This window comes from Budorcas taxicolor, chromosome 20, assembly GCF_023091745.1.
Source record: "Budorcas taxicolor isolate Tak-1 chromosome 20, Takin1.1, whole genome shotgun sequence".
Taxonomy (NCBI): domain Eukaryota; kingdom Metazoa; phylum Chordata; class Mammalia; order Artiodactyla; family Bovidae; genus Budorcas; species Budorcas taxicolor.
In genome coordinates, this window is record NC_068929.1 from 60,065,213 (window position 1) to 60,090,513 (window position 25,301).

The 25,301-nt window shown below is 42.1% G+C and overlaps 1 protein-coding gene across 1 annotated transcript in view; it reads left to right on the forward strand.

Annotated features, from left to right (window-relative positions):
• Positions 1-4,743: 4,743 nt before the first annotated feature.
• MARCHF11 (membrane associated ring-CH-type finger 11) overlaps positions 4,744-25,301 on the forward strand; it is a 115,541-nt gene continuing 94,983 nt past the window's right edge. Inside the window, exons 1-2 of the mRNA XM_052659323.1 lie at positions 4,744-5,274; positions 6,461-6,616. Coding sequence (XP_052515283.1) covers positions 4,744-5,274; positions 6,461-6,616 — 687 coding nt within the window. The remainder of the gene's footprint in view (positions 5,275-6,460; positions 6,617-25,301) is intronic.

Sequence of the window (25,301 nt, forward strand, 5' to 3'; positions counted from 1 at the left end):
GAATCAACTTGGGGCGTAGCAAGGAGGCCAGCATGGCAGGAATGAATAACAAGGACCAGGAGAGGGTGGTGGAGAAGATATAGGGATAGATGTCTTTAGAGATGTAGCCAGGAGCTACACTGAGTATTTGTAGGGCATGCTAAGATTTTTGACATTTGCACCAAGAGGGATGGGAAGCCATTGGTGGGTACCGAGCAGGGGGATAACGTGATTGGACTTTCATTTGAATTGGATCATCCAGGCTGCTGTAGGTGATAGACTCAAGAATAAGAAGCAGGTGAGAGGAGACTGTTTTGATAAACCTGGCTTATCATGGTGGTTTGAACAGGGGTGGTGGGAACGGAGGTGAAAAGCAGTGAACTTTGAACTATAAAAAAAGTACATGTGAGAGAATTTTTTGCCACACTGACTGTATGAGCCAAAGGATGACTCCAAGGATTTTGGCTTAAGTACCCGGATGAGTGAAGAATTGGTTTACTGATTATGATGATCGGGAGATGGGCAGGTTTAGGGTTGTTTGCTTTTGGACTGGGTTAGTTTGGAATACTCTTAGGTATCTATGTAGAGCAGTCATACTGGCAGTTTGACACAGAAGTTTGGAATTCAGTAAAGAGGTTAGAATATGGGATATAAGTTGTGGACTTTTCTGTACATGGCATTGTGTGGTATGGTGCTGACTCTGCTTCGTTTCTAGCATACAATGAAGCTGTTCTCTGCCCCAAGTACTTGCAACCTACAGATTGCACTTGACTCTCCTCGTTAAAATTACCCTCCCACTCACACAACATAACCTCATTGCTCTATCATATACTGAGTTCTCAACTACTTTTCTCTCAGATATTTGAAGACAGTTGAGAATTCTCTGTACTGTACTCGATGACCACAGAGATAAATAAATATACCCCAAAGATGCCAAGTCAACAATTTTGGAACATCTCTAAAAGTTAAACTTAATGGAAAGGCAACTTTTAAATATTTTTCATTAAAGTATACTTGATTTACAATGTTCCAGGTGTACAGCAAAGTGATTCAGATATATCATGTATGTACATACATATATTCAGATATATAGGCATCATCGTATATGTATATATGCATATACATACATGTATATTCTTTTTCAGCTTCTTTTCTACTATTATAAGATACTGAATATATTAATAGTTCCCTGTGATATACAGTAAGTAGTTGTTGTTTATGCATTTATATACAGTCTTTTGCATCTGTTAACCCTGGATTCTTAATTTGTTCCTTCCCTCCCCCCATCAACTTCCCCTGTGGTAACCATAAGTTTGTTTTCTATGTCTGTGAGCCTATATTCTGTTTTGTAAATAAGTTCATTTGTATCTTTTTTAGATTCCACATATAAGTGATGTCATATATTTATCTCTGTCTAGTATGATAATCTCTAGGTCCATCTGAAAGGCAGTTTTAAAGAGCTCTTCAGGCTAACTCTATTGGAGGACAGATCAAGGTCATCACACCTAGTGTAGCTTCAAAGTCATTCCTGAAACAACTCTGACCTAGTGTAGCTTGAACTGTTTTCTGCCTAATATCCCGAGGTGACTTCAGGGGACACCTTCAAGATGTGGTCACAGGGAAATTCAAGGAGAAAATCGTACAGATATCCATTAATATCACCAAAGAAATTTTTGGGACATACTTGCCTGGGGCCCTTCCATCTCTCTTCCATCCTTGGATTCAACTCAAGAGACTCCTGATGTCTAAAGAGTTTGCATGTTCATAATGAAAGACCTTCTTTGGTAAAGATAAGTGTAACTCTGCACGTATGGGTGGGTGGGGTGGGCAAAAACATGAGGATGGAGCCTTTTCAAGCATTACCTGTGTTACTTAGGTCTTTCTCTTCATTTGTATAGTTTGGATGTGCCTTTCTCTGCTTGCTCAGATTGGTAGAATTGCCTCTCCCTTCATCCATTTCTTAGTTGGTGGATGTACATCAGCCATTTGGATGGCTTTCGGTGGCTGTGGGTGCCCTGTGGTGCTTTATGTGATGTCTGTGTCTTTCCGTCAGCTCTCCTACTTGGGTGCCAGCAGCTGAGAGTGGTTTATCCTTTCAGTACACTCCACTGTTTTTATATATTTATGGCAGAGGATGCAGTCAAGGTTACAAAGGTATTTTTTTCCTTGATCCATTGAAGACTCACTGAGTTAACTGAAGATTACAAACAAGTTTCCCTTTGTTCAGGTCAGCTTTGGAGATTGCTGCTGCTGCTAAGTTGCTTCAGTCATGTCCGACTCTGTGTGACCCCATAGACAGCAGCCTACCAGGCAGATGCTAGCAAATAATATTTTTACATGGCTACTCATCATCATAAGGAAAGTTAATTTTCTCTTACCACAGTTATTTTTCAACAATCAACTGAAAGAACACATCTAGCATTGTGGCCAGTTTACTCTTTTATCCATGTTACTTTGCTGCCTGAGTCATTGCGCATTGTTTATCCAGAACTCACAGCTTTTATATGCTGTTCTTCAAACAATGATGGACTGTATCATATTTGGGAGAAATGTATTAGTTGTAAACTGAATTATTTAGGGGGATTAAAAAGCAATTTAGACACCTTTTAATTCAAGAATTTAGGATTAGGGCTTATGACCAGATTACGACTTGTGGCAGTGTACAGTCTTGTGCGATGTCATTTTGACAGGTGAAGACAGAAAATGAAAGCATTATCTACAACCATATTTCTTCAGTGTGATAAGTTCCTAGGGCATTCAAGGATTATTACTATTATTTAAATGTGCTTGCTGCTTGCCATTCTGCTACCGAAAACAAGCTAGTTGGAGGAGGCTAAGTGTTAGAGGATATCTCTGGGAACTCTCATCTGGAATCACAAAGCATTCTTGACTTCTTTTTCACTACTTCTCTGCTTTCCAACCAAACCAATTTCTGTTGAAAGAGCTGGATTATTATTTTTTTTAAACCAAATATACTTCTTACTGCCAAATGTATAGTGGAAAAATTAAATTAGGCTGGTAGTTTATCTTAATCATTCAAGAACATCTAGCTATTAATAGAAGTCAGTGCCACCAAACATGCCATGTATTATTAATACAATATTGTTTTAGGAGGCAGGAAACAGAATTGGGGGAAAAATCATTCGGTGTTTGAGTCAGAAAATCTGTGGAGTCAGGGAGCTCAAAAGTTCTTTGTTAATAGTTCTGTGACCTTGAACAAGTAACTTTGCCTGTCTGATCCTGGCTCTACAGCTATGAAATGCAGCCAAAAACGACTGCCTGGAGAGCAAGTCAGTTGTGTCAAAGACATCAAAGTGTTACACTAGTGAAAAAAAACGATGCTTTGAATAGACACATTGCAGTATATAAATCTATCGCTTTGTGATTTTACACTGTACGAATTTGGAAACTAGGCATGTGCACCGGTCCCCGCCCCCCGCCCCCGAGTCTAGTTTCCTGCAGGTAAGGTAGTTTATTTTCAGAAAAGAACTGAGCTTGTTGCCCCGCAGAAAGAGGAGGCTTTTCGGAGGGGAGTTCCAGAGAAACTGGCTGGCTTCCGGGTGCATAAAATCGAAATCCACGGCTGCAGCAACTTCTGCAGGAGAGGTGTCACTTGAGTCCTTTCTATGACAAGGGTGAAAGAGACCACCCGCCACAGAAACGTGGCATCAGGGTTCACTAGGAGGAACCACTCTGGGACATGATATTTCCAATGTCACCAGGATATTTTCAAATAAACCAGGATACTCACTGCAGGAGGGAGAGGGCGAGGGGGGCAGAGAAGGAAGATGCAGGTTTTAGTGACTTCTGTTTTGGAGGCTCCGGAGGGTCAGTGAGTGTGCCCTTCCCTTGAGGGAGAGGGCTCAGGGAGCTGGAAGCGGTCTAGGGGAAGCATCCGTTAGTCCCCAGGGCCCCGCGCGCCCTTTCCTTCGCCCCCTGCTTAGGGGGCAGCTGGGGCGCGCTAGGGGCAGCAGTGTCGCGAGCCCTCCGCCCCCCCTCCATTCCCACGCGGGTCTCGGGTTCGATCGCCCCCGCCCCGTCCCGCGGGCATCCCCCCAGCCCGTCCGGTAACGGTTTCTGGACCCGGTGGCCTCCGACCCGCCCCCCAACCCCCCCTCCCGCAACCCACCGGAGCCGCAGTGCTGCGCGGTTCCGAGAGGGGTAATCCGCCCCGGAACAGACGTGAGCGGCCCCGGGGCGGGGTCGCGGAAGGCGGCCCAGGGATTCCCCCACCCGCCTCCCCCTAACTCCATCCCGCCCGCCGTCTCCGCACCTCACCGGAGGTTTGCGCTCGCCCCCCACCCCCGCCCCTTCCCCATTCCCCGGAACGACCCCCGGCTCCTCCCCACCTACCGCCGGGCGCCGGCTCCCGCCGAATACCCCCTCCTGGGCCCATCCCCTTCGCGGCGCGGCTCCTCCCCCTCCCCTGGTTGCCGGGTCCCCCGCCCTCGCTCCCCCCTCGACCCCCCCTCCCCCCCGGGCCCCGCCGCTCTCTCGAGCTGCCGAATCCGGCACCGCCTCCATCAGAGCCGAGCCCGCGGCTCCGCGGAGCAGCAGCCGCCGCCGCCGCCGCCGCCGCCGCCGCCGCCGCCGGACCCTCCGCGTCCCCTCCCCGTCCCGCCCCTCAGTCCCAGGCGCCCGGGGCCCCCGTCACCACCCTCCTCCCGCCCCCTCTTCCTTCCCTCCCTCCTCCCTTCTCCGTTAGCCCGCAGCCCGAGCCCGGCCCGCTTGCCGGGCTGGCAGGAGGGCGGCGGCGGCACCACCATGAGCTTTGAGGGCGGCCACAGCGGCGGCCGGCGCCGCGAGGCGAAGAGCGGGGACGCCGAGCCACCCCCGTCGCCTCCCCCGCCGCCTCCCCCGCCGCCGCCCCCGGGAGAGCCGGCTTCGGGCCCCGCGCCCCCTCGCTACCTGCCGGCGCCGCCCGCGTCCCCTGAGCGCCGCGCGGGGTCAGACGAGCCGCCAGCGGAGGTGGTCCCGCGGCACCGGGGCGCCGAGGAGCTGCCGCCGCCGCCGGCAGGGCAGGAGGTGTCGGCGGCCGGCGACTCCGGCGAAGGTCCGAGGCGCCTTCCGGAGGCGACGGTCCCCGAGGCGGCGGCAGGGAAGGGCGGCCCCGGGGAGCCCGAGGCCGGCGCGGGTGGGGAGGGCGAGCGGCGGGGCGCAGGCGACCAGCCCGAGACGCGCTCGGTGTGTAGCAGCCGCAGCAGCAGCAGCGGCGGCGGCGGCGACCAGCGTGCCGGGCACCAGCATCAGCACCACCAGCCCATCTGCAAGATCTGCTTCCAGGGCGCCGAGCAGGTGAGCCCCGGCGGGACGTGAGGCAGAGGGAGGTGGGCTCGGGCAGGGCTGGGCTGGCTCCCGGTCCGGATGGCCGACTTTCAGCACCAAGGACAGCGCCCGCTTCTGCGTTCCTGGGATGAGCGGTTGCGTGGCGGCTACCCAGGGTCCCTTTCTTGCAAAGGCAAATAACCTTGTCCCGGTGGCGAATAGTGCTTGATTTGGTCTACACTTTTTTTTTTTTTTCCTACCTGGTTTTGCAGTTACACACTCCTCAGGTGTTTTAGTGGTAATGCTATAAGTATCTCTTTTGTGAATTACTAAATGGATTTGGTTTATACATAGAAACCAACCTATATTCCTTTATCTACAAGTTTATCGTGTGGCAGATAGCCTTAGAGCTCAAACAGGGAGTGAGTCATTTCAAAACCAAAAAGGACAGAGTCTTTCCTTATTGCACATTTTGGTGACTCAGTCTCACTGATGTGAAAAGCATGTTAGAGTTTTTAATAGGACAAATAAAAATGGATTTTGATCTTGTGAAAGAATGCCTATTTAGCCAACAATGTACTTGATTAGAAGCACAGTTCTAAAATTATTGACTCCGTTAGAGGTGCATGCAAACTTATAAGCAAGTAATCGCGGGGTAAACAGGATATACATCTCTCTTATGAAATGTGTGGTCTCAGAAAACATTAGGTTTAATATTTTTATAAGTAAGGAAATTGCATAAGAACATGTAAGCTTTCAGGAATATAGTGCCCTAAGTCAATATTTATGATACTACATTTAGAAAAAAATAAAAGCATAATGCTATTGCAAGCTACTTTCTGGGATGGCATGCATTTCTTCTTTAGCAATGATTAAGAATAACTGCAGAGGAAATGCATCTGACCATCCACTTAAAAGTTATTAAAGAGATTTAATAGTACAGCTTTTCCCCAAGGGTATTGAGAGCTATATCTTGCAGACATTTTGTATGTTGGTAGAACATTTATGTCATGACTCTAGTAATATCTTTGAAATAGTTTTAAGACTTTAGTTTCATTCCCACCAGAGATATAAAAATTTAATTTCATTTTCTAGGATGGAGTTTGATGCTTGTATCCTTCTGAGTAAATTGCTTTGCAAGAAAAGAAAGCAAGTATTGGGTTTTTAAAACAAAAACACAAACATAAAGATTCATGCTGAGTTGTTTTCTTTTCAGGGGGAGCTGTTGAACCCCTGCCGATGTGACGGGTCCGTTCGGTATACACATCAGCTGTGCTTGCTAAAATGGATCAGTGAGAGGGGTTCCTGGACCTGCGAACTCTGCTGTTACAGATACCACGTCACAGCCATTAAAATGAAACAACCCTGCCAGGTAAACTGTTGTGAAATTTCCTTCCCTTGAAGTCATTTTGCTACTAAGCATGAGGATATCTGCATATGCTACTTAAGATATTCTATACACATCACTCTAAAACCAAGATTTAGAATTTGTAGAGATGTGCTTTGAGAAGTCTGTAAGATTTTTATCTGAGAAACTCCAAAGCCATTTTTATTCAAATGGCTTCCTTTATTAATTGGTTGTTTATGGATGAAATTATACTCATCCTAGTTTGTAAATGGGCAAGTAGGTAAAAAAAAGTCTTATACTCCAGTTAATTCAATTTTATTAATTAGAAATGTTACACAAATTATTTTAGTAGTATTTTGTTAATTTAAGCATTGAAACTCTAAATGGGCTCCATTTACAGGAGATAGATGCAAGTAAAGCAAAAGTTTACTAATCTGGAAACTTTGGTGGGATCCATTATTTCTAATCTGAGCCGCTTTTACACTTAACCAGACTTTCTTTTTCATATGAGTATTTTTTCACAGTTTTATTTTGGCTACTTTCATTCATTGGTCTGTTCAATTACACAGTGGATGCAGAAGTATTCCCAACATTTACTCTCAATAATATTACTGAAATTTTATATATTCTTAGAACTTTTAGTGCATAATCACATGATCACATAATGCTCATAACCAGACAAAAATTCTTGGAGAGATAAGCTTTTTTTTTTTTAACGGTGGAACAGATTCAGTTTCTTGGAATAGACTGGTGGGATGTGAAATAATACTAAGAAAGACATCTTAGACTAAAGCAGAATAGTGTGTAATTGACAAAGTCTTATAGTGACATGGGATTGAAGTTTAGCTGATATAAAAGAGTAGGTTCAAAACAGAAATGAAGGAGGTAATGGAAGGAAAAGGAAGAGGAACTGAAAGTTAGGAGGGTGAGAAAGTAATAAAGTCCCATGTTCCCTGTTTCACTTTAAATTACCAAATTTAGTTTGCATTGAGCAATATAAAATAGATGGAATTGTTAGTGATGGCAGTAGGAATATGGAAGCTGAATTCAGTTCAGTTCTGTTCAGTTGCTCAGTCGTGTCCAACCGACTCTTTGCGACCCCATGAATTGCAGCACACCAGGCCTCCCTGTCCATCACCAACTCCCCGAGTTTACCCAAAGTCATGTGCATCGAGTTGGTGATGCCATCCAGCCATCTCATCCTCTGTCATCCCCTTCTCCTCCTGCCCCCAATCCCTCCCAGCATCAGGGTCTTTTCCAATGAGTCAACTCTTCACATGAGGTGGCCAAAGTATTGGAGTTTCAGCTTCAGCATCAGTCCTTCCAATGAACACCCAGGACTGATCTCCTTTAAGATGGACTGGTTGGATCTCCTTGCAGTGCAAGGGACTCTCAAGGGTCTTCTCCAACACCACAGTTCAAAAGCATCAATTCTTCAGCACTCAGCTTTCTTCACAGGCCAACTCTCACATCCATACATGACCACTGGAAAAACCATAGCCTTGACTAGATGGACCTTTGTTGGCAAAGTAATGTCTCTGCTTAATATGCTATCTAGGTTGGTCATAACTTTCCTTCCAAAGAGTGTCTTTTAATTTGCAATTAATCTGCATTTCTGATACTCACCATTTAAGGCATGATTAGCTGGCATGAAATAAAAATATGAATTTTCTCAAGCTGACCTAAGGCTGGTAAATAATTTTGAAAGAAGATGAATAACTAATGTGAATGAATGATGATGATGGTAAAGATAGGCACAAACCTGACGTATTTTCTCAGAACCACTAACTGATTGACCTACTTGGGTATCGATTTATAGATCCGTCATAATTGTCTTGAAAAGCAGAGGGAACCATGCCCAAATAACAGGATATGAGTAGTATAATTGAATCTATAATAATTTTATGAATAGAATGTGTGGAGATGAGAAATGGAGAGCCTTGAGGCTCCAGTGAAAAGTCCCATGAGAAGTGCTATGGTCAGATGTTCCAGAGCTGATATAGATTGCTAAGTATTTAAAAAACTTCAACTTATGCCACAATGTATTAATTCGCTTGGTGTGGTTAATTTTAAAGTAGATAAAAATAGGCACTTGATGTAATTTTAAAATAGAAGAGACAGAGAGTTGGGGCAAAATGATATTTACTCATTCTAAACCTATAGCAGTATAGATTTTTACTGTATTTTGTTTCATTTAAAAAATCAGTAGTTTTGCTTCATTTTTAAAATCAGTAGTTATTTTAATAAAAACAAGTCCCCAAAGTGTGTATGTATGTAATATGACTGAAAAATCAAGAGGAAACAAAAACAACCAAAAGCTAACCTAGTATTACTAATACATTTAGGATTAATTTTATTATGACATGTGCAAATATTGTCATAATCTGTGGCCTGACCTGTTTGTTCCAGTGAGCTACAAAATAATATTTAGAAACAAAATTGATATGAGCTCATGATGATGATAGTTCAGATCATGCCTGGAAACATAACTTTCCAGGACTGCATTACGTGCTTATAAAGCTCAGTACTCTTAATGAACAGAACTCAGTTATAAAGTTCCCATAGCATAGGTTGCCATACCTAGGAGCAGATTATCCTCAGATAAAATTTGAATGATTGACTGACATATCTGTTATTGATGACCCACACACTGAGCATTTACTCTGAGTTTTGGTTTCCTCTGGTATGAAGCTAATCAAATTTAGCATTTGATTTTTTATGACACGGCAGAGATCCATCTCCTCATGGTATAGGATCAAACGGGAACCATGTCATGTCCTTCCCTTGCACTTTCTGAACCCCTTCATTTTAAGTAGAGAGCCCTCCCATAGCTGTGAGTGGATAGTTCCTTGGATGTAGAAGGGAAAAAGATTAAGTAATACTAGTAAGAGAAAGCATTTACTGAACACTTACTTTGTGCCAGGCACTGTTCTAAGTGCTTTACATATTCTATTATTGATGTTTAATCTTCAAAATAAACTAATGAGGTAGAGAATATTATCTCTATTTTATACAAAAGGAAACTGAGGTACAGAATAGTTGAGTACTTTTTACTACACTCATATCTAGTAAAAGACAAAGCCAAGATTCAAACAGTCTGAGGCTCTGAGGTCCATGGCCTTAGCCACTGTGCCCTGGTTGGAAAGTGTTCTTCTCAGCTTCATCATAGCCATCCTGATGTTTCTGGGTTCATCACGACTTATCCTGTGTTATGCTGAGTCAAGCAGGCACTGGTTTCAGCCTGAGTCTCGAAGATGGTCTGGAAAGGCTTTATCTACTGCTGTTCAACAAACTACCTCACACACTTAGTGGTTTAAACAACATCCATCGTTTATTATCTCTTTAAGAGTCTATGGGTTGACTGAGATCAGTTGGGAGGTTCCTCTCCATATATGGCATCATTCTAGAGCTGTGAGGTTTGACTGGATGGGAACATCCAAGAGGGGTAACTTTATTTGACTTGACTGACCCAATGGACATGAGTTTGAGTAAACTCCGGGAGCTGGTGATGGACAAGGAGGCTTGGGGTGCTGCAGTCCATGGGGTTGCAAAGAGTTGGACACGACTGAGCGGCTGAACCGAACTGAACTGACTTGTGCTGGTTGTTGGTTGGAAGCTCAGTTGGGGCTGTCATCTGATGCTTCACTCCTTTCTGTGTGTGATTTGGGTGTGATGATTGGATTCCAGGAGCATAAAAGTAAAAGTTACAGGTCTGTTATGACCCAGCCTTGGAAGCGACATGGTTTTATGTCTGCTACATTCCCTTGATTGAAGCAAATCAGAGGACCAACCAGATTCAAGAGAAGAAAACATAGACTCCACCTTTGGAGCCTGCCCTTCTTTAAAAAGAGTGGACATCTTTAATCCCCTCTGGAGGTAGCTTCCATAATGGTGCCGTCTACCTACCCTGGTGTTTGCATTTGGCCCTCATCAGGTCCAGATCGGTCAACATGAACCACCGTAACTCCCCTTTCAGGGATCAGAAATAAAGAAAGTTAAAAGATGGATGGGAGTTGGACTCCATCGGCAGTGCTCAATGTATCCACTAAAGCACTTTCAGAAGTGACTGTTGCCATGATGCTCCTCTTGGTGCCCAGAGAGATGTGGGGACAGAGAAGGAAAGGAACAGCTAACCAAGAAGCATGTGTGTGTGCAGGAAACATGTTGCAATGAGTCTAAAACCTTAGTTCTACTTGTTTTTCTCACTGAGATTAGAATTCCTTGAGAATTTAGGTGTAAACCTCCCCATTTTGGGAGCTTTTAGTGATGCTCATCAACATGACCCAACAGAAATCTGATGTAGCCTGTAGAATATATTTAAATCTTAATTACTGTATCATTAGCAGTAGGAGCTAATTAAGACATTAGAAGTAATTAACATGCATTTACGTTCCTACTACCTCCTTGCAGAATCTTTTATTGATTACCATATTCAAGAAGATGCATTAATGATAATTTTAAGAGTAAAAGCTAATTCTGTTTTGAATCTCATACTGTGGTATAAATTTAGTGCAATCTAAGAACATATAAGATCAAATTTGAGATGTTGGTGATATTTTAAATTAATTAAGCAAGTATATTTAGCTTTATGAATGCTTTCAGTACTTTTTCAAGAACTAGAGATGTTTGAAGAGAGAATATTTACTAGATGAAGCATTGTATGGGAAACTTTAAATATGCTATAAGACATGGATTATATGGCAACCCACTCCAGTACTCTTGCCTGGAAAATCCCATGGATGGAGGAGCCTGGTGGGCTGCAGTCCATGGGGTCGCAACTGAGCGACTTCACTTTCACTTTCACTTTCCACTTTCATCTATTCGAGAAGGAAGTGGCAACCCACCCCAGTGTTCTTGGCTGGAGAATCCCAGGGACGGCGGAGCCTGGTAAGCTGCCATCTATGGGGTCGCACAGAGTCGACTGAAGCGACTTAGCAGCAGCAGCAGCAGCATAATGCCTAAACATAGAAAAATAAAATGTTAATGGAAGGCAGTAGCTATGTTACCTTGGCTGAGTTAACTATTTGTGCCTCAGTTAATTCATATTTAAAAGATAACAAAGGCACCTATTTTATACATTTTTTTGAGGATTAAATATGCATATACCTGTAAAATGCTTGGAATAGTGCCAGCACATAGTAGGTGCCATTTTAATGTCGACTCCAATGACATTTACTTGTTCAGTTGGCTGAGCGATGGGGACCCTCGCTCACTCCCAGCAACAGTTCTTGTTGTTTCCTTCAGTCTCTTGTCACTGAAATAAAGTTATTGACTCTTCTTTCCATATCATTCTTTATCCCTGCATGTTTACTCTGCTTTTTCTAGGAAAGCCCGCCTAGGTTTCCGACCAGATTGGTTATTATAAATAAAGAAGGAATCAGCATTTTACGAAATCAGATATAGTGAGATATAAAATGATCTCAGCCCGTGGGCGCATATTTACCCTCCAGCTGTTCCTCCCCATGAGTCTTTATTGGAGTCTGCTTATAATTGGAGAGATGCTTTTTCATGGCCAAGCACAAGGCAATACCCTCCAGTGTCACTGAGTAGCATTGCGTGTTTACGCTCTGGAAAGACCCCTGAGTTTGGGTGTGTGTGATAAGCAGGAGGTCGAAGAAGCTCCAGAGATCCTGGGGGGGCAGTCACAGAGGGCACAGGCAGGTGGTCTGGCATCAGTCAACGGTGAATCTGGTATCCATCAGCTTTCCTTCCTCTCCTGTTACTTGGGGCACCAATGACTGGCAAAGGGCTTGTGGGGTAGGGTCGGAGACTGCCACGTGGGACGCCTGCCTTTATAGATAACAGGGCCCCAGCCATCTTTACCAGCCAATAACATTTTTGTTAGTCTGCCCCAATGCTTTTCCTTGAAGCTCTTACAATGGGCTATCAGCGCCAAGTCTTCTAGCAGTGAGACTGATTGGAGCGACTCCTTGAAATGAGAGTAGTTTTCATTTTTACCCATGTTCTTTTCCTGATGGGATTCATTGTGATAGTTTTGAATTAGAGATGAAGTTGACACGAGGCAGCTTCACCTTGGCTACCGTTCTAAGGTACAGCTTCTGGACTACATGTGTACAAAGCGTTTATAGACCTTTAATGAGCTTCTCGAGGGCCCCGTGATCATTATTTTGCTAAACAGGGCTCTGTCGTGAAAGGGGTATTTCCTCCTTCAGAGGTGATTTAAGTTGTTCTCATGATGTAGCTGATGAAGTAAGAGAAGCTGACAAACTATCATTGAAAATTGACTGTGATTTTGGAAATGTATTAGGAAAACATCAGAAGATGAACTTTATCAGCGTTGCTGTCTGTTGAAATACTCAAGGCGTTTGCATTTAATGGATTAAGAATGTCTGCATACATTCAACATGGCTGAAGTGGTGAAGCCACCACTTTTGCTTTTTCTCTGTTGCTCTTGTTGGCATCTCTGTAGGTTTCACAGCAAATGACAGGTGGGGGGTGTTTATTACCATGCCTCAATATCTGAGAAACAGTGCTGAAATGTTAATATTTAAATACATGTACTGATGTATATAATAGGTAATTAAAAATATCAAAATAAACAAAGAACACATCATGAGGCATCTCCCTGGCCTTTGAAGTGATTTTTGTTTCATTTGCTTACTAATTCTCAAAGCACTTAGATCTGCATTTTACTGCAGTTAAACACTGCCCAGTTAAATCTGCACTAGAACAGATTAATAATCCTCTAGTGAATAAAAGATGTAAATTATATTGCATCTACTACTATAGCCATCTTACTTACTGTACGGGCTGTGTGTACAGTAATTTAGCAATCTGTTTCAAAGCCAGATGGTTCCAAGATGATAGTAAAAAAAAAAAGATGGAGACCCTTCAGGGTATTGTGGACTGGTGCTTGCTTTTGTCCTTTATGGAGAGAGGACCAGGAATGATGCAGTCCTGATGGATGATACTCTCCAGAACTTTCTTTCCCACATGTGTCTGCTTTTCTACATTCATTCTAGCTCTTTTCAAGTATATCTTCCTTTTAACACCTTTCTCTGCTTTGTTCTCTTGGCCTCTCCACTCAGCTGCTTGTAGAGGAAGAATCTGTCCCTAAAAATCTGTGGGACAGATTTTAGAAAAAAATGAGGTAACACAGATAATGTAGCTTGGCAGTCGCTTTCTTGGTCACTTCGTGGGCATTCAGTGAGTGTTTGTAGTAGGCATGAGTGAATGAACACATGAGCAAGTGTTTTAGAAAGATAGAGAAGATCATGGGGGTCGTGTTCGTATTTCTGTGGTGAGAATATGATTTAAGGAAATTAAGTTGCATTTACTGCTCACCCATTAGCCATCTACAGTTAATTTTCAACTCCTTCTTAAATTGACCTCATACTCCTATCTGAATCTGCCTGGGAAAATATGTTTGGTTCTTCAGACCATAGGGAAAAAAAAAATCTTAAAAGGAGGGTCTATTTTTAAAAACCTAGAATAAAAAAAAAAGTTTCCAGTAAGACAGATCTGCTCTTTTCAAAAACTAAAATGTCATGAAAAAGACTCTGTGAATGTGAAATTACCCATGTGTGACACACTTGGTTTCTTGAGGTTGTCACTGGTTGAAGGATTTCATCTAGCATTTGTTCAGAGAAATTGAATAATTTGTTGGAAATTTTACTGTATGATTGCGGGTGTAGATGAACTGCTAAGAATGTCTACTGGGTAGTTTTCTTGGTGTGAAATCTGCCACCTGGCTGAAAACTAGGTGATGGATTTTTTTTATTTTTTAATGAGCAGTTTGTACAGTTGTAACATAACTTCCAAAATGATTTTCCATTGGTGAGTACAATACCCCAACGCAGGGCGATGTGGCAAGGGAACAGACCATCTCTCCCTTACTCATTTCCTGCTTTGTCTTGGCGTGTGGCTTTGCTGTGATGTGACTGACGTTTGCTGAAGGGATTGGAACAAAGGAAACTCAGCTTCCTTCTATTTTTGGACCTTCTAAGAGTAGGATGGGATGACTCTGAGGGTGAAGCTACAGTGCTTCTGACCCTTCAGAGCAGCAGGGAACGGACAAGATAATCGCCTACAATTACAAGTAAATGGATAGCGGACATTGAGGACGTTGCCCAGACAAACTGCACCGTGGCTTGTACTTTTTGTATCCTTGGATATTTGACAGCATCTTCCCTGTGCCCATAACTTATAGTTGAAATACTGTTCTTGTGATTTAGCCAAATGAAGTCCCACATAAGGAGAGGTGGTCTGGAAGCAGTCCTGTGGGAAGACGTGACAAAAACGTTGCTGTGTAAAGTCAGTGAGAACTTACTGGGGAGATATTTCTTATTCAGTCCCTCCTTTTAGGTATATATGCTCTGAAAGTGACTCTAAAAACCTGTCCCTCCCCCCCCCCCCCCCAACCCAGTTTTCATCTCTTCAACAAAGCTGATTTTGAATAATGACACCTGGGCAATGCATGTGTCCTTTACATGGTAACGGGGTTCCATTGCCCTAATATGTTTTCCAGTTTTCTTTCTCATTTTGGTATGCTAATTATGTGCAAGTGGCCAAGGCTTAATCTAGGCACAGGGGCCCTCCTGGTATGAATGGAGCATCCAGCTCTTATTTCAGGAGCCCTCTGGGCACGCCTTTGTTATATATGGACCTGCAGTTGTGCCCTGACACTTACATGTCATAACTCCAGGGTACAAAATAGTTCAGATAAACAAGGAGCTATTTCAAGAAATGTATACAGGCTTGCCTTGGTTTGTTCAGCCTGTTAAAAAAAAAAAGTCTTTAAGAAGGATAATATCTCTCACAAATATTAGTGGATTTTATTTATATTCCTGTGACAGAATATTCCAGAAGCCACAGGAAATACTTTTTCTCTTTTCTTCCCACCCCAGTGTTAACTTCTTTTCTGTGTTACATTTGCAGATTTTAATATAAGTATGTATGTAAGCATCCTCGCGTACATACACACTTTAAAAGAAAGTTTTTAAAAGAAAATAAGAAAATCAAGGGCTTCCCAGGTGGTACTAATGGTAAAGAATCCACCTGCCAACGCAAGAGATGCGAGAGACTCAAGTTCAACCCATGGGTCGGGAAGATCCCCTGGAGTAGGAAGTGGCAACCCACTCCAGTTTTCTTGCTGGAGAATTCCATGAACAGAGGAGCCTGGAGGGCTACAGTCCATGGGGCTGCAAAGAATCAGACATGACTGAGCAACTGAGCACAGAGAAATTTAAAACTTTACCACATTTTGGTAAAATCAGTTGTAATCTTAAGAGTAGAATAATAATAATAAAAAGCACAGGATTTTCCAGGCATATACTGAGCATTCTGTAAATATTTCTCTTATCCTCCTTCCATCTTTTTCTTCCTTTTCTTGACAACATCTTAGCCTTCTCTTTGCACTGAAGATAACCAGATGGGAGGTGTCCAGGGGAGCCTGCAGCTCTTCAGAGAGAAAAGACACAGTGGACAGGGTGATAGCCCTTGTCCACGTTGTGTTCTCTAGGGTCGACAGGCAGGCCCTGGGGCAAACCTGGAAGTGGGAAGAAAATCTTGAATGCAGAATCCCTTTCAGTCCCCTCTCAAGCTGTCTTCCTTTTACCTTTCATACTACAAAAGCTTCTATGAAAGACATTTTCAGAACTAGACATGGTTTTTCAATAATTTGAGAAATAATAGAAAGAAGAAAAATGCTAAGTCAACAAAATTAGAACTAATTGTACCAAAATTTGTCAGGTAGCTTTGAGTGACACGTCGTCCCTAGACTTGGGGGAAAAGACCTCCTTGAGTAGTTTGGTGAAGCATAAGGATGGGTGAGGAATATCCATACCTCCTGTCTGCCTCTTCTGTCTGACCTACACCCTACTAAGACTGAAGTAGTATACATTGCATAGAAGGACATCTGAGATAGAAATATGTTACTTTCATTTTGGGCATAATTAAGCTCCACTATAGTAAACTTCAGGGGGAAATTCTCAAGCATTCCTTGAAATGCTTTTGGGGAATCTTTCAACTCCTAGTGATGGTGAATGCACAGTGATTATTGATATAACAGGGCATAGAGTTGGATTAATATCTGTTTATTTTTCATTTAGAAGATCTTACTCATGTCAAGGGTTAGGCTCAAAATATTTCATCTTTTTTTCTACTACAAATTAGTTGATGATTTTTATTGACTATTTTTTCACTCATCAGTGCATTAACCACTCCCAAGTTGCAGGCACTGTTCTCAGTTCTAGAGCTATGGAATTTGTTGAAACAGGCCTCTGTTTCTAAATTTAAATTCTTGATGATGAAGGACAAACAATAAACAATAAGTAAGCAAACTAGGTAATTTTAGATTAAGTTAATAATTTCAGTAGGAAAAATCTGGAAGATTTAAAAAATGATTAAAAAATGATTTAAAAAATGCAGTGAACCATATGATACTGGGTTAGAGTTGGAAACATCAGTGTAAACTCATGTTTTGCTTAATATGGATACAAATGGTTACATATGGAAATATTTATAGATATGTGCTTGTGCATGAGTTAGTATACACACACCCATTTCTTCTCTCTGTCTCTTGAGAAGGCCTAATAGTAAAACACCAGTTACAGTTTACCTAGCACCAGATCTTAGTTTCCAATATCATCCTCCAGTAAAAGGAACCAGTCTTATACAAGATGTTATTCTATGAGATTGGAGTATGTTGTTCCAGAAAAGAAAATGCTCAAAAAAACAATGATGGGACTCAGGAAAAGGACACATGAGCCAGCCTGGAAGAGTCCCCAATGGCTAAATTTGGAACAATTTGAGCAATAAAATAAATAATGTAGTATTGGATTATAATGTAAACTGTAATATGAACTTCCATGTATGCATATTATTATAAATAAATGACTGCATGAATAAGCAAATGGAGGAAAAGAGACAAATCTCCCACAGAGGAATTCTAAATTATATATTTATATACTGTCCCCTCCAGGAAGTGGAGCCCGGCTCCCCTTGGCTCTTGAGTATGGGCTGTACTTAGTGGCTTGTTTCCGAAGAATAGACTGGTTATAGGATAGAATGTGGGGAGAGTGATTAACTTAACAGTAGAGAAGTCTGGCAAATGCCACCCAAGCCTTGTGGCCAAGTTTAACATTACCAGTGATAAGCCACGTTGCTAATATGTGCCCTTGATACGGTGTGATGAGACTACCTTCCTTACCTTTGTAGTCTTCCTCCTAAAAACCCATAACCCTCACTGAACCATGAGAAAAACAGCAGACCAAACCTAATTGGGGTACAGGCTACAAAATACCTGACCAGTACTCTTCAACACTGTGAAGAAAAAACAAGAAAAGCCCAAGAAGCTGTCACAAGCCAGAGAAAGCTAAGGCTATGTGGCGTGCATGCCCCTCTGTCCATGGGGTTCTCCAGGCAAGAATACTGGAGTGGGTTGCCATGCGCTCCTCCAGGGGAGCTTCCCAACCCAAGGATCAAACCCAGGTCTTCCGTATTGCAGGCGGATTCTTTACCGCCTGAGCTACCAGGGAAGCCACCAGGAGATGCGGAACAAAACGTAATGTGGTGTCCTGGATGGCATTCTGGAAATAGAAAAAGGACATTAGAGAAGAACTAGTGAAATCCTAGTAAAGTGTGCTGGTGGTTTCATTTCTAAGTCGTGTCCGACTCTTGCGACCCCATGGACTGTAGCCCGCCGGGCTCCTCTGTCCATGGAATTCTCCAGGCAAAAATACTGCAGTGGGTCGCCATTTTCTTTTTCAGGGGATCTTTCCAACCCAGGGATCAAACCCAGGTCTCCTGCACTGCAGGCAGATTCTTTACCAACTAAGCTACCAGAGAAGCTTAGTAAAGCTTAGTAAAATGTGGAGCTTAGTCAATAGTAACGTGCCAGTGTTGATCTACTAAGTTGTGACAAACGTACCTTAGTAATGTTAGATGCTGACAGTAGGAGAAACTGTGTGTGTCATATATGGGAACTCTTTGTACTTGTCTTTGCAACTTTTATGTACATCTAAAGCCACTCTTGGAGAAGGCAATGGCAACCCACTGCAGTACTCTTGCCTGGAAAATCCCGTGGACGGAGGAGCCTGAGTCTACCATCCATGGGGTCGCAGAGTCAGACACGACTGAGCGACTAAAAAAAAAAAAAGCCACTCTAAAAGTCGATTTTTTTTTTTTTTAAGGTATGGGAAACACTAAGTGTATCTAGGTAGAAGGGGTAAGGAAAGTCTTTCTGAGGTGATGGTAGTCAAGTTTAAACCTAAAGATTGATGATAATCACCCTGAAAGGAGGAGCAGCTAGATCAAAGACTCGAAATCATGAAGAGCTTGTTGTATTGGGCGGAATAAAAGGGGATCCATGAGTGAGGAAGAGTAGGAGATGTTGGGGAAGTAGGGATGCACCTTACCACACAGGCCACTTGTGATAGATTTGTGTTTCATTCCAAGAGCCATGGGGCATCATTGTAGAGTTTCAGGCAGAGGAGTAAAATAGTAAAAGTAACAAATACCTTTGGCTGGTTGGTAAAGTCTGGATTGGAAGGAACCTGGGCTGAGAGCAGGAATGCTGCTAGAATGCTCCCTGATGGATAGGAAGGAGGTAACAGGGGTTCCTATTTGGATGATGGCAGCAAAGATGAAGAGAAGTGTATCCAAAATGCTTTGAAAGTAGAAGCAAGAGTTAACATTTTTTTTTGTAATTTATTTCATGACAAAACACCTGGACTGAGTTGAAGCTGTTTGTAGTCTTTTTCTAAGGTAGGGTCAGTTTTCATATATTTTGCTGTAGAAATATTGTGATCAATTACAGGATATTGACCTAGACCCTGCTGAGCATGAAGGATATTATATAATACAATAAAAATGCAACATACTTTAAAAATATGGACAATTTGAAATTCTGAAACACATATGGTCTGAAGTGTTTTGGGTAAGGGATTTTGCTCTAACATATGGTCTACTCTGGAGAGTATTCCATGTGCTCTTAAGAAGAGTATATATTCTGCTCTTGTTGAGTGATGTATTCTATAAAGGTCTGTTTGGTGTAGTTAGTTTATTTCCTTGTTGATCTTCTGTCTAGTTGAAAGTGAGGTATTGAAGTTTCCAAATGTTATTGTTAAATTGTCTATTTCTCTCTTGAATTCTCCCAGTTTTTTCTTTATGTATTTTGGGGCTCTGTTATTAAGTGCAGATACATTCATAAGTGTTACGTCTTGATGGACTGACTTTTTTTTTTAATGACAAAATGTTCTTGGTCCCTAGTAACAATTTTTATCTGTAAGATACTGGTATAGCTACTCCAGCTGTCTTTTGGATATGTCTGTGTGATTTATCTTCATTCTTTTTATTTTCAACCTATTTGTTTCTTGAATCTAAATTGTGTCTCTTACAGACAACACATCATTGGATTATTGGGTAAAAGAGTTTGGACCTGTATGTAGTTATTCCTGTAACAGTGTCTAATGAAAATCAACAAATGTTGTTAACATTGCTTGAAAGGAACTATATCACCTGAGGCTTGATGTCAGTAATTGAGAATTTGTGGAACCCTAGGCTTTTCTATGGAGAAGGCAATGGCAACCCACTCCAGAACTCTTGCCTGGAAAATCCCATGGACAGAGCAGCCTGGTAGGCTGCAGTCCATGGGATCGCTGAGGGTCGGACACAACTGAGTGACTTCATTTTCACTTTTCACTTTCATGCATTGGAGAAGGAAATGGCAACCCACTCCAGTGTTCTTGCCTGGAGAATCCCAGGGACGGGGGAGCCTGGTGGGCTGCCGTCTCTGGGGTTGCACAGAGTCGGACATGACTGAAGCGACTTAGCAGCAGCAGCAGCAGCAGCAGCAGCAGCAGCAGCAGCAGGCTTTTCTAATAAACAGGATATTCTTATAGCTATTCATAAATACTCAACTGTTTCTTCTAAGTCTCCAAAGCCCCCTGAGTATGAGCATTTTGACACAATTAACTTTTGTAATTTTAGATCATCCTTTTATACACTTGTTATACATCTTCTAGAGGAGCTGAGATTATATGTAGGTCAGTGGGATATAATGGACAAAACATAGACTTTAGCAACATGCAGACCAAGGTCTAAATTTTAGCTCAGCTACATACTAAGTTGTGTGACCCACAGTGATACCGTAGGTATTCATTCCTTAGTGTTGTTGGAAAGTTAAATCAGGTAACATTTTCAAAGTTCTTGGTGTGTAACTGTTTTATTAGTTCTGTTAGAACAAGAGTTGGAACACATAAAATTCTGCTAGGTTTTGTATTTGTTGTTTATTCATTTACATTCATCCATTTAATCCAACAAATATTTATTTATTAATTACTTACTAGGCCAGGCACTGTTCTAAGGGTTGGAGATAAACAGAAGAGTAAGCAAAAGAAATAAAATTCCTGCCCTCAGAGGGCATATACTCCAGAGAGGGAGACTGATAATAAACAAATAAAAATTCCAAATAAAAAAATTAGTAAATTAATTCATTGTAAGTGCTAAGGAAAAAACTTTGGCCAAAAAGAGGGGTATGAAAAGCTGAGAGAGGTAGCTAAAATTTTAGATGAAATGGTTAGGAAAGTCTACCCATGCATGAGATTTGACATTGACAGAAATTTTCCATATGTGGCTTTCTAGAGATAGGAAGTAGGATATACTCATGAATATTTAGGGGCTTCCCCAATAGCTCAGTGGGTAAAAAATCCATGTGCAATGCAGGAGACACAGGCTAGGAAGATCCCTGGTTTGAGAAGATCCTCTGGAGCAGGAAGTGGCAATCTACTCTGGTATTCTTGCCAGGAGAATCCCAGGGACAGAGGAACCTGGCAGGCTACAGTCCAAAGGGTCGCAAAGAGTCAGACATGACTAAGCATGACAGTGATGTTTCCCATGGTTAGTTTTCCTACTAAAGTACATTCCATTCTGGGTTTTAGTTTTCCATGAGTAGACTGTTGGGGTCCATGTTTTACCGCCTATAGTTTTCAAGTTTACATACGTATATTAAAAACCTTGGTGAAAGTTGAAAGTGAAGTCGCTGTCATGTCTGACTCTTTGTGATCCCATGGACTGTAGCCCGCCAGGCTCTTCCATCCATGGGATTCTCCAGGCAAGAGTACTGGAGTGGGTTGCCATTTCCCTCTCCAGGGGATATTCTCAACCCAGGGCTCGAACCCAGGTCTCCCGCATTGTAGGCAGACGCTTTACCATCTGAGCCACCAGGGAAATCCTTGGTAGTGGCCCTATTTCCTTGACCTGTTGTATATCTTGGATATTATGGTGAATATTCAGACATTGGTTTTAAAAGCAAGGAAAAAGACTACACTGTCATATATATAAAGAGAAAAAGAATAGTTAAAAGTGTATTTTGGATTCTAACAATCACAGATGCTCAATTTGTACTTCCTGAATTATTTAAAACATTTGTATTGCCACATTCACTGTTCAATCTATAGAATTATTAAGGGGTTAGGAGTATCCCCGGGACGGGAGAGCCTGGTGGGCTGCCGTCTGTGGGGTCGCACAGAGTTGGACACGATTGAAGTGACTTAGCAGCAGTAGCAGCAGGATCTTAAATACAAACTATCATATATGAGAAACGTGAGAAATTCAGCCTGTTTGGATTGTAATTCTTTTTAACACTGATTATTATAAGTACAATATATTTTATAAATATAGTGATAATAAAACACTTTTCTAGGACAAACACATTTTTTTTTTCCTGTTGAGAAATGCACATTTTCTGAGATGGATTGTTTTGAAGGGACACTCCATCATCTCATGGAATGCCATCCAAGAAACTTGATTATCTGGAGAATGAATGTGTGAGGCTGTAATTTTCAACGTACTGTAATTAGGAGCTTTTGACATGGCATGTACATGACTTGGCCACTCTGAAAGTCTTGCAGGGGCTGAAAGTGGAGAAGTGGCTTTTTATGTTGCTCCTGGAGCTACAGAAATTGAAACCTGGGTTTCCAAAATCCACGTGACATAAACGGCTTCCATTTATCAGTGCAGTGGAATGCAGGGTACCCATCTTTTTTGAATCTCGGCCGTTGACAGAGAATGAGCACAGAGGAGCTCTGAAGGTTGAGCACTTCTTCTTCCTCCGCAGAAAACTTTTAATAATATGGAGACATTTTGTCTCAGCTTATGGTACTTAGCTCACCAAAATGGGATAATCAGTTCCTCAGATTTGACGGGAAATGTCATCTGTAACTTAAAATCCCTGGGTTTCAAAGGCATGAGCATAAGTGGGTTATGAACAATCTTTTATTCAGGAGAAAAGTGATGGTTACTTCACAGGGAGTGACATGTTATAAACATGTGCAGGAAGGAAGATAGATGTTCTTATAGCAAATATTCTCCAAAGAACTCCAGTCTGGGTGTTCTGTGTTTGACTGTAGTGAACTAGTTTAGATCTTCTGTTAAAAATCTAAAGCCTTTTAAGATAACTCAGTATCTTGAGAGTTTGTAATCAGGGCAAGCATCTGATGACTGATATCCCCTTCCCCAGTGAGATGTCAGAAAAACTTCACCGTGCAACTCCGCCCTCTAGTGTTTCCTGGTAACTACAGTCATGGTCTCAAAATCGGACCCATGGTGCCCAGAATTTCACTAGGTTACAGATATTTCTATATATTTCGCATCTTGTTTGAAAATAAATTTGGCCCAGGTTCCATTTGTGTAAAAGCCTTTGACATCTGTTTTTGTTTACCTAATTTGTTTTATAAAAGGTGTTCCCCCCATTTAATTAGATTTTGATTAAATCAAACTTGTTTCTTTATTCCACTTTGCAAATATGGAGGATTAAATTTTAGTCTGTTGGGAGACTTTGGAATAACCATGTCTTAAATAGTTTAAGAACATAAATCATGTGAACTCAAGAAGAATGTTAAATCCATTTGAAGTTATTTTAGGGAGCACATTCACATGTTGATTTCCCACTGACTATCTAGGTGCAACAAGTTTACATAGAAGATGATTATGACATCTAGCATCCCTGTCGGGAGAAGGCAATGGCAACCCACTCTGGTACTCTTGTCTGGAGAATCCCATGGATGGAGGAGCCTGGTAGGCTACAGTCCATGGGGTCACTAAGAGTTGGACACGACTGAGCAATTTCACTTTCGCTTTTCACTTTCATGCATTGGAGAAGGAAATGGTAACCCACTCTAGTATTCTTGCCCGGAGACTCCCAGGGACAGAGGAGCCTGTTGGGCTGCCGTCTATGGGGTCACACAGAGTCGGACACAACTGACATGACTTAGCAGCAGCAGCGGCAGCAGCATCCCTGTCAAAGCTGTGGTTTTTCTAGAAGTCATGTATGGATGTGAGAGCTGGACCATAAGGAAAGCTAAGTGCTGAAGAATTGATGCTTTTGAACTGTGGTGTTGGAGAAGACTCTTGAGTCCTTTGGACAGCAAGGAGGTCAAACTAATCTATCCTAAAGGTAATCAGTCCTGAATATTCATTGGAACGGCTGATGCTGAAGCTGAAGTTCCAATATTTGGCCACCTGATGTGAAGAACTGACTCATTGGAAAAGACCCTGATGCTGGGAAAGATTGAAGGCAGGAGAAGGGGATGCCAGAGGATGAGATGGTTGGATGGCATCACCAACTTGATGGACATGAGTTAGAGCAAGCTCTGGGAGTTGGTGATGGACAGGGAAGCCTGGTGTGCTGCAGTCCATGGTGTCGCAAAGAGTCAGACATGACAGCAATTGAACTACACTGAACTGAGCATTTTTGTCAAAATATTTGTAATATATTGATGATCAAGTATTTTAGATATTTTGCAAATTAGACAAGAATATCCTTAGTATTTGGATTAATGTATTTAAGAGAAACTGCTGCTGCTGTCATTCAGTCACTAAGTCGTGTCCAGCTCTCTGCAACCTCATGAACTGCAGCAAGTCAATTCTCCTTGTCCTTGACCATCTCCCAGAGTTTATTCAAACTCATGTCCATTGAGTCAGTGATGCTGCCTCATCTCTGCCTCATCGCATCCTCTGCCTCCCGCTTCTCCTCTTATCCTCATTTTTTCCCAGCATCAGGGTCTTTTCCATGAGTCAGTTCTTTGCATCAGGTGGCCAAACAACTGAAGCTTCAGCTTCAGCATCAGTCCTTCCAATGAATATTTATAGTTGATTTCCTTTAGGATTGACTGATTTCCTTTCAGTCCAACGGACTCTCAAGAGTCTTTTCCAGCACCACAATTCTTAAGCATCAATTCTTAAGAGAAACTATTGATTGAATATTGGGGCGGTTTTATTTGAAAGAGAGACTGATCACATTTCAGCTTCTTTCGTTCAGCTTCAGATTTTTAAAAGAGGCCCTTTTATTTTGCTGCAGGCAACATTTTTAAAAAGAGAATTAGATGAGAAGCAATTTTCATGATGTAAAACTTAAGAACTATATGTGAAAATGAGGTTTTTAATTACTGCTGATTGTTTTACTAATGGTGAGCCATCTTGCTTGAGGGAGAAAATTTTTCCAGGAGGCTTAAGCTCTTAGTTAACAACCAGAGGAACCTTAATTAAGCAGTTACTATTGAGGTCCCAGCCACCTCCTGAGGTTTATCACTGTGGGGAGAGATGGTGAAGAGAGAGTGTTTCTGTCTGGTTTGAGTACCCTCAAAATAACTAGAGTAAATGAAAAGAAATAATAGCAGAAGGAAAAGGAATGATAAGTAGAGTTTTCTTTTTATAAGTGGGGAATATAATTTTGTTTTAGAGATACAAA